The sequence below is a fragment of the Ylistrum balloti genome, unplaced genomic scaffold, assembly GCF_031769215.1.
Source record: "Ylistrum balloti isolate Yb309-2 unplaced genomic scaffold, AGI_CSIRO_Ybal_v1 Utg370230, whole genome shotgun sequence".
Taxonomy (NCBI): Eukaryota; Metazoa; Mollusca; class Bivalvia; order Pectinida; family Pectinidae; genus Ylistrum; species Ylistrum balloti.
Window position 1 is genome coordinate 555,933 of NW_026782190.1, and position 10,919 is coordinate 566,851.

Here is a 10,919-nt window from a genome sequence, read left to right on the forward strand (position 1 = left end):
CTAAATGTTTGAATGGCAAGGTATGGACAGCGCAGCAATTTAGAAATACTGAATTAGTGTTAATTGAATGTAATAATGTTTTGTCCGTTATCACACAATCATTTTTCCATGGAATTTCCATGCTTCCATCTCAACCGATTTTAATAGAAACTTTCATTGTAAGGTAACGTTTTATATACCGATTTTATTTCAATAAATCAGTTATATGAAAATAAAGAGTGTTTTGCGGGATTACCAGAAAGTTTTGAAGATGTATCATTCCCTTGTGTTACTATATAATTACATACAAAATCGTTTTTTTTTTTTTTTTTAAATCAATTACACATAATCAACAGTTTCTGAAAAATTCAAATTCAGATGTCCATGAAATAAGACTGATCTATTCATTGTATTATCAGTCCATTATTTTGAATACTGAGATTAGTATGCTGTAACGGATATAAAGACATGCAACGAACCGGAAGTAGAATCAACCAATGGACAATCGAAACTTTGAGCAGATTATATATTTCCGTAACACGAGAAAATATCGCACGCGCAAGAGAGGTGCCAATTCAAGTTCACATGCGTGTAATATATTGGATGAATGGCCTACTGGATTAAGACCATGTACGAACGCCAACTTTACACTTTAGCCGAATTTTGTTGGAAATGATACGGGTTAATTATGTGTACATATGTACATCTGTGTGGCCGGTTACATACACATTTGTTTTATTGTCTGTGCATGTTGTTGTGCGGTGAAAGTAGGGCGATTGGGTGGTGGGCGTGCCAGTCACGTGAAGTTTGGCCAGGTGGCATTGCAAGTTTAAGATGCCAGATATCTGGATATTTACGAGCATGATATGCAAAGTTCATGGTGTATCTGGTTTGTTTGTAGGCGCCAATTTAATCTGGAGAATACGCTTTATTATAAGGATTGCAATAGCACGAGTCACAATAAAGTACATGGATTATCGTTATTAATGTTTATCAATGGACTGCCATGATATTCACGAGTGTCTTAACATTAACAACAAAATGTGCTTTCTATATTTAGCTGCCTAATTAGCTAACGCTTTATAGGAGATACATAAACTGGCATTGCGATGTAGCATCATCTTTCCATAATACATCATATAAATCATGTTTCTATATATGCTTCAATTTTCCCTGCAAACGTTTGGCCATTAAAAGAGTCTGGCGAAGCAAGGAGATCAGATATTTGTAGTCAGTCCAGTTGAACATTCACTCACATAGTGAAAATGTAAGCGTCACTATTCGTTAAATTCTAAACGTCATTTTCAAGGAGAGTAAGATCGGTTGAATAATTCTGTTACTTATATAAGATTCGCAATTGTAATGAAATTTGACCTTAAACTGAGGTATTCTTCTGATCATAACCACATGTGTTAATGGATCTTGGGTAGAACTCTGGAGTTGTAATGACAATACAAGGAAATGCATTATAACGAGAATGACAAGTTTTATGTGTATATAGAAAACTTTCTATTTTACTTAGTATCCGAGATAGTACATAGACAAAACATACTTTACATTATATAGGCCGTTCCTGGTCCTCTATTCTTTTCTTCAATGTATTGCTTTACTGCTGTCCTGTGACGTCACTGTGTCCAACCCTGATATTAGTTTGAGTAACTTAATAAAATCCGTATATTTGACCATTAAGAATCCAGAACTTGAAAATTTATTAACCATTTCGATTTTCATTTCTTAATGGAAACAGAAAATATTTCAATTGCAAGACTTACGGTTTTATATTAAATATATCAAATGATGTGAAACCTTAATCCATTCTAAGACATAAAGTTCTTTGTTTCAAGATCAAGTTTCGAATGTTTAAAATTACTAAGACATCAGGAAAAAGTATCTTTAAATCTGAACGAAAAGTAGAGAGACAGAAAAAGCCGGACAAAAAATCCAAATGGAATTGAAATTTTAATGTTTTCAAGAAAACTACTGGAAACTGTTGTTTTAAAACTATTTCATGTTATTTCAACATTTAAACGGGTAACCGATTTAATTCTGCTTACTATGATAATTTTTCACCCAAGATTAATTTGAACTCTATCTAGTAAAATCAAAATCTCTGTAATTAGTTACGCTCCTGTATGAGATTACTTCTTTCTGAAATAACAGTTATCTCGTCACGACGATAATGTTCGTCCTTTTTTCTGTTTTAGTTGAAATGAACCTTCAAGAAATGTCGGCATTGTAATATTGTATATATATTAATATGGAAGAAATATTTAGTACATATAAAAACTTAAACAGGTTTCCAATGTCCCTGTAAAAACTGATTTAGTGCCTTCCCTAAGTGTGGGACGGATACAATGACGTCACTGGAGACTTAACCCGCTTTGTCCTCTTTCCCCGTACTAACCAGGAGTGGTATGACTACAAACTAAGCTGGCAGAAGGCGGAGTATGGAGGGGTGGACCGCCTCTACGTCCCCTCCAAACAAATATGGCTACCGGACATCGTCCTATACAATAAGTAGGTAGAGGTTGGTACTGGTCAGTGTAGTGGTCAGCATGTCCTCCAATATACCGCACGGACAGACTCTCTTGGTAAAGATCAAAACCTCTTCATTTACAATGTGTTGAAGCAATGGTTTTCTCTTTTGCTTGAAATTAATTCTAGTGGGAGTATTTTTTTAATAAAAGGAAATGGAAAGAAACTACATCGGAATTTTGTATGTGACCGTGACTGGCACATATTGGAGGACGTTTATGTTGTGTGTACGGACTCTGGAACCATCCTGTTAACAGGTAAATATGGCACCTGACTTGACCTATAGTAGGAAAGTTCAAAGACAAATTATCATTTATCATTTTAGTACTATTAAATCGTTCTTTATATGATACTTTTCTTTTCGGCTGCACGTCCATGCGTTGAAAATACGAAATTAACGAGATGTTGATCGTTTGAACTGTGCCAAACCTGAGCTTTGGTTCAGTATATGTGGAGTCGTTAACGGTTAGAAAGGTAAGATATGAATGGCAGTCCATCACTCATAACACCTCCATTCAGCGCTTTGTTTAGTGTGGGCCTTTGGTTTCTATTATCGTACAACGATAAACTAACATGAATCAGCCAGGATACCGTATATATCCTAGTACGCACTATAGCCTGTCTTTTCTTGGTCTCACTTCCTGCAATAGACGAGCATGCGCATGGGACATGGATCAGGTCTGTACTAACACATAGAAAACCGTGTTTTACAAACTGACTTGATTTAATTGTTTGTTCCTAAAAGTGGTGGTATGACGCTAGCCTGGTTTGGAACCCGGCCGAGTACGCCAACATTACTAAATTGGAGGTTCCTTCACCTAAAATATGGACGCCCGACATTGTCCTCTTTAACAAGTAAGTGCGCATGAGCGGAAGTTAGAATATTTATATTAAGTGTTGTATCGTAATCATAGGATGTTGTCATATTGAATTGTCATCTTAACTATTATGAAAACTTTGATTGATTGATGGTGATTTTTTTTACAAACATAGAATATATCTTGACGATTTGATGTCTTCCAAACGCAGCGATCGATTCTAAAGCGAGATCATCCCCAACACTGATATTGTATATTGGTTCATATTGTTGATACATTGTGTGTAATAAGACGACGATAATAATGAGTTTTTGTTACAGAAATATAACAGAAATATTCATAAGAGAAGGCTTTCTTATAAAAACATATCATGATTGTTTTAATAAGATATAAACCAGTAACTCTATAAGAATCAACCGATTGGATCTAACACAACTACATGTCCATGCATTATCCTTTCTATAAGACATATACATGTAAACTTTGATGGTCATATAAGAAACATTTGTTTTGTATTATGTGTCTAAATATCTTTTTTCTTTTACAGGTTTTAATATTGCTAATGTCTTAGACTTCAACATGTGTTATTGTTTACTACGAATATCTGCTTTAATGTATTACTGATCCAGCCTCACCATCACAGTTTCTATACACAGAATGACGTGAATTGGCCATGTGTGTTTTTTTATTTTGATCATTACAAGCCTGTTTTATTTCGTTTCGATTCTTTCAGTATGTAAGGTGCACATGATTTTATTGTGTTTTTTTCTTTGAAGAATTGCATTGAATGTCACGTTACAGACTAGTTAATCACGTGACGCCTCGTGACTGTCACTTTACAGGCTAGTTAAGCTCGTGACGCCTCGTGTGTCGTGTTAATGTCGGACTTGTTTTTCAGACAAACTATTCCTAAACGAGGGATAGTCGAGAGCATACTGGAATACACAAAGCAATTACTCTCCAAATTGTCTTTTTCTTCCAACGCCAAAATTTAATTTGCGTTGATACACATTGTATTTCATTAGAATCTTGGTAGTATACACTGCTATGTCATAAATTATCTCCCCTAGCTGTTTGTCACCAGACGTATGTTCATGTGTCACCACTTGTTGCACGGTAGTCACACACACAACATTCTTTATTGGCAGCTTCCAACAGAATTCAGAATATCAAGCCCTAATTTCACCTTTCAGAGACTTGGGTTTAGTGTAACCACCCTGTATCAGGACAACAGTCCTTGGTACTGTTCCCTGTCCCCCAGACAAACGGTCCTAAATACCGTCCCCACTCCTCAGTCCTCATGCAGCTCCTCCTCCACGACAACAGTCTTTATTAACCCCTCCCCCACCCCTCAAGGATAGAAATGTCTTATACCGTTCCCCATCTTTCAAGATATTGTGCGCGTTATCAATCTAATCGATACCAGTGCATGTCGCCTTGTACACTTTATTGAGTATCTTAATGAAAAGCTGTTGGAATAAATCTTTGTCACCCATGGTTACATAATTGGCCGCGCCGAAAAGCCGGGACATATTGCATCTCGGTAAAGTTGATGTACACGAATATTGACAACCCTAATGTAGCCAAACACACAAAAACCAATATCCGCTCCTCGCGCTCAAAAAGCGGGCGAACTGGGTTTTTTTCTCTCTATAGACGAACGACACTCTCTTCAAATGGAAAGAGAAGTAGAGATAGTAGTCTTGTCGCCTACGGTCTGTTGATTCGGGACTTTGTCACGTATCGGCGGGAAATCTCAATTTCCTCGTGCCAATTAAAGCGACAAGACACGTCGGAATCTTCCTGAACTCATGGCCCAGTATGACACAACATGGTTTGCGGTAGTGTTCTCCTGTATCAGGGGATGGTAGAACGGTTCAGAACAATGTAGGATTCCAGGACTTCAGGATCTGAATACAAACCTTTATACGATACCGTGCATTGTAAAACACTGGCCCTAAACATCATGGTATCTTGTACTTTACTTTTCAATCCAAACCCAGTCGTTCATATAGGTAATAAAATTCCACTAAATAGATATCTTACACGTGCGTACCGACAAAAGTGTACACATCTATTAACTAAATTGGTGTATATTAGATTTCCTGTACAACGAAGCTGAAATCAACTGCATGTAATAAAGTCATGTCCCGTCACAGTTACATTAAAATTCATATATGCTAACAATCAAGTCGTTATTTAATTGTCGTTAGCTTGGTCAGTGCTATACTTTCACTGTTCATTATCTGATTTTAACATAGGGACAATTAAACGGTGCAATCTATTGTTTGGCATTTTGTATATCTGGATTCCGCCACCCAACGGCTGTCAGCCTAAAAATATCTAAATATATCTACGGTGTTTGAAATACGTCTAACATAAGTCTAGAAATTACAAGTTTCAGAGTTTATTATCATTTCTATTCGTTTTACATCACACTTTCTGGTCAATATAAAGAATATATAAGCTATAGAGAAATACATGTCATTTTGCCTCTGAAATATTACTCTCAACACGATATAGTAACTCCACATCACACTACAAGGGCTGCAACACTTTGGTCAATGTCAATTAAAAGGTAAACTTCTTCCCAAATCAAAGTATTTGAAAATGACCTTGACCTTTCAGTGCCGACGGCCACTACGAGGTGACCTTGATGACGAAGGCCACATTACACCCAAATGGGTTAGTTGTATGGGAGCCCCCTGCTATTTACAAGTCTTCCTGTCAGATAGACGTCGAGTTCTTCCCCTTTGATATACAGGAATGCAGCATGAAGTTCGGGTCTTGGACGTATGATGGAGACCAGGTCGACATCATTCACATGTGCTCTGACGAGGCCATGGACCGGAAGTTGATTGCCGAGGGTATTGATCTGCGTGATTTCTACCCTAGCGTGGAATGGGACATTTTAGAGGGGATCGCCCAGAAGAACGTCCGTCGTTACGCTTGTTGTCCTCAACCATACCCAGATATCACATTTAACATCACTATGAGGCGGAAGACGCTGTTTCACACTGTCAACCTCATCATTCCTTGCGTGTCAATCTCATTCCTCACTGTCTTGGTATTCTATCTGCCCTCAGACAGCGGAGAGAAAATTACTTTGTGTATATCCATTTTGCTCTCGCTCACTGTGTTCTTCCTGTTGTTGGCGGAGATAATTCCGCCTACTTCGATAGTGGTACCCCTGATCGGCAAATACCTACTCTTCACCATGATCCTTGTCACCTTATCCATCCTCGTCACCGTTATAGTCCTCAACGTACACTTCCGCTCGCCCTCCACCCACACGATGTCACCATGGGTGCGCAGGGTGTTCCTCAACATCCTCCCACGTCTGTTGATCATGCGCAGACCATCTACTGACCGTGAGGGAACACAGTCACGTGTTTCTGTAAGAACTTGGAACGGGGTGGAAGTTCGAAATTCATATCAGGACCAAATACGAAACACGATAGATGGGGAAGATATACGATTTATTCGACATGGTCTAGAAGAGCTAGTAGCGCAGACTGAAACAGATTCCTGCCAAAGGCGCAAACCAGTCCCAATGGAAATACAAAACGCTGTGGACAGCGTATTCTTCATCGCCGAGCACTTGAAGTCAGAGGATCAGGAGAATTCAGTGAGTATATTTGAATCAGTTAAAAATGTGGTATTCAATTAAGTACGAAACAGGGAAGTAATTAAACGAATGTTAAAAAATTCAACGAAGTTTTTCGATAAAATGGTTCTGAAACAAAATATCTAAGATTTTATGGAGACTGTACTAGACTTCTAGAACGTGTAAGAAATACGCCAATGAAAGCCATACTATTGAGTGTAGAGCTCAATGATAACACATCTAAGAGGACATGCGCTTTGATCACTTTGTATAACATTTTGAATCAGTCCGATACAAGTATGTAACAGGCAGTATAGATATTACAATATTTAGACTATAGGCATATTAAAGGTTGTTTATAAACTACACGGAATTGACCTGGTCACGCGTACTCTTGTTTGTTATAGTGATGCTAAGCGTTTGTGTGATATGGATTTGTGGACAGGGCTGTGTGTAATTGCTGCGCGTGACACCACACTTTGTCTAGCTATTCTATTTCCCATTCTTCAACTTTAAATCGATTTCTTGAAATTGAAGAGGAAAGCAACTAGGAGGATAAATATCCCTTTTCAATCGAACTTGCGTCCATGTCACTCGATTCGCATTTTATTTATATTCATCCAGCATTCTTCCAATTGTCGGCTAATGGGGCATTTCATTTTTGCATTGTAGTTTTTTTTCTCTGTCGTTGAAATTAAACAAAATTGATTTAGAGCAGGTCCGTTGAGGTGAAATACTCGATTAATCTGTTTGTAGGGCAAAGGCAAATTTCTCCAAAAGGTATTAGTACGCATGCGTCACATTTAAATTATTTGTGTAAGTTAAGAAACCGTTAGAATTATTCAATAAAACGACTTCTCCTCCCGTTTGTATATTTTATACCAGGACGGTTCCTGAACAAACCATCACTGGTTAAACGAAACATTATCTGTGTCTTTTTAAATCATCACTTTACTAGTCACATGCTGGCAGATTAAAACCAACTAAACCCACAGTCATTACACGGGATAATTTTAAAAAACGAATAATCTTATTACTTTGATTTTAATTGATTTCATATACCCCTAAGAAAACTCTCAGGATCACAGGAATGTAGAGTCATGATGATGGTGAAGTAGTTTGGAGCTATAAATCGAGGGAAGCATGCTATGTTATCGGACGAACTTTTTAACTGGTTAACCAAATATGGCTCGGTGCTTAATACAATTTCTAGGTGTGGAACAAGGATTTATAAGATTTGGTTATAATTCATACAATACGTATATATGCTTGGTGTTGTGCTGCTGAGCCACAAATCAATGTTTCCCACTTTTCGTCTTATCTCTACATGTTTAATGCATGTATATTCCGTACGGAGTGTATCAGATCACTGTTGAATCCATACTTGCAGTAATTTCTTCCACTGCCTAATAATCGGCAGTCTATACACAAATTTTATTCTATTTCATAATCCATATTATGTCTTTATTGACAATAATATGGTCGGGTGATTTATCACTGAGAGATCGCGAAGGGAGAGGCACATCTTAAAAGCGTGGCGAAACGACATGTACGTGCATATTTGTGATGAACGTCGCGATAATTTCCAATGACGGCTTGTGTACGAGGCAAGTTTTGGCGATAGTTCTGTGATATGTCGATCAGTATTGTAATCAGCTACATCATTACGCAGGATTAGACGTGCCCCCTGACCTAGTCAGTAACAACTGCACGTGCCCGTGGCCGTGATTGTGCCGATGGGCGCAGTTTTGAGCATGCACATTACTTTAACATTATTATGCTTTGATGTCAATATGCAAGTGCAAAAAGGTGGGTTGGGATGTTTAAGGACGGTGCATTGGTGGGAAATTGATATCGTGGCGCTCATACATCACGTGATGCTCTCTGATCACGTGGAAATTCTATCGATTACATAGAGAATGCATGGACACCTTGCGTTTCATCTAAACTCAAAGTCAGTCAAACTAGGGCAAAATAGTAACAATAGAAAAAAGTTCACTGAGACTCTTGAATAAGTACAAGGACAATAAAACAAGACGTTCCGGAATAGTAAGCGTCTTCTGATTCATCGACGACACCCACCATGTAAATCTTGGTCAATCCAAGTAAGTAATGTCCAATGAGAACGGTAAATCTACGAGCATCTAACACGTCAAGCTTCATTCATATCGTCTAGTGGAATGACATAGTTTCCAGTGAGATAATGATGACGACGATAAAACGTGTTCAGTTAATAACTTATTTCTTACAAGATTTGTTGAATTTACCAAGATGAAATATGCTACGTTTTGTGTCATTATACGACGTTTTCGTATTTCTTGAGTAAACCACCCTTCTTCTCCAGTTGAGATTTAATATGAAAAACATTTATTTAAAAACAGATGTCTCATACTTAGATACGTTTAGATTCCATGTCATTACAGGATAAAGTGATATTAAGGAGTTAAGTGTACATTTTATCATGACATCACGTCAGGTATGTCATTTTGTCCGTTTCACAGATAAAGGAGGACTGGAAGTATGTTGCCATGGTGCTGGACCGATTGTTTCTGTGGATCTTCACCACTGCTTGTGTGGTTGGAACCTTCGGAATCATCTTACAGGCGCCCACCATATATGACGCCAGGATGCCTCTTACACCCCATGACACGTGTTTCCTGCCGTCTTAGTGATGACGTCATCGTGTGACGATTACATATCTGTGATAGTGACGTAGATGTGAAAGTGGACACGTGTGTGTGCAACTACATGTAAGGTTAAAAATATAGCCACTTAGTGACTGAGATTTCCATTAGTGGAATAGTGACGATTGTGTGTATACAGTGTCCAAATTATCGCTAGGATCTATTGTATAACACGTTTTATTGTCTTTTATATCTAATTTGGTAATACGATAATAACGTTGCTAGTTGTGAACACGTTACGATACATCTGTTGATTTTGAGAAATGGATTTTTTTTCGGATTCGGAAGCAACATTGATCTGTAACAACGAAAGGGTACACAAGCCAACACGGTAACATTCCAACAATCAAGCAAATATCACAACAATAATATATACAAAAAAAATAAGTCATTAATGAAGTCTTGAATAAACATGACTATTTATTAATGCTGGATTTATTGGAATAGTGAATAAATGTATTTCCTCATACAACCGGAATTATGAAACAGGAACGTGTCACAATTTTTAGTCTCCCAGACAGAGAGCCGTCTGTGTAAGCGGTTTTCTTTCTTTTCTTTTTGTGTTAACAGGAATCTCATCTAAAAGTCTTCTATTTAGGTTTGTGTAAAATGCAGTTCGTCTCATGATTTTATGTCACAAGAAAGTGCCTGTGTGTGTATTTATGTTTGTATGATTCTGTAGATGGTGTTAATGTCAGTTATCTGATGTAAACGTTTCTGATGATCTCTAATAAGTTGCACAAAGAAACACACGCTCTAAGTTAGGCACGTGCCGAGGGTTTAAACGTGTCAAATCAATTAATATTCGGTGTTTAAAGTTTTAATTTTCATTTAGAACTATGAGTACGGCGTGTTGAAGCAAAGCGCGACATTTCTGTAGGTTATAAATAAATGACTGATATTTCTAGAATATTGACAGGAGTAGCTACTTCACGAACATTGGTTTACTTAAAAAAGCTAATAAGCTGTTGTTGTTGTTGTTGATTTGTTTTTGTTTTTATTGAAGATCTAAATAGTTAACAACCTCACAATTTGGTTGGAGTTATTTTTAATCTGACATCTAAACATCGATTGACATTGCTAACGCTTGATTATGTCTACACGACTGTAGATCCTTCGGTTACAAAATACTCCAGAAAAAATCCAGAGATGGCACTGTTATGGTGTCAAAATGATTTTCATATCGTACTAGTTTCCTACCAAAGGGAAGCAACTATTTGTATACCGATGTTGTCTATGTTACGTAGGAGACAGTTTAACAAGTACATTTGACGTTAATTATTCAGGTGAAAGGCC

At 37.5% G+C, this 10,919-nt stretch overlaps 1 protein-coding gene across 1 annotated transcript in view; it reads left to right on the plus strand.

Annotated features, from left to right (window-relative positions):
* LOC132551970 (acetylcholine receptor subunit alpha-like 1) overlaps positions 1-10,592 on the plus strand; it is a 30,475-nt gene extending 19,883 nt beyond the window's left edge. Inside the window, exons 3-5 of the mRNA XM_060216116.1 lie at positions 3,260-3,369; positions 5,961-6,960; positions 9,441-10,592. Of these exons, the coding sequence (XP_060072099.1) occupies positions 3,260-3,369; positions 5,961-6,960; positions 9,441-9,608 (1,278 nt within the window). The 3' untranslated portion in view covers positions 9,609-10,592. The remainder of the gene's footprint in view (positions 1-3,259; positions 3,370-5,960; positions 6,961-9,440) is intronic.
* Positions 10,593-10,919: the final 327 nt, after the last annotated feature.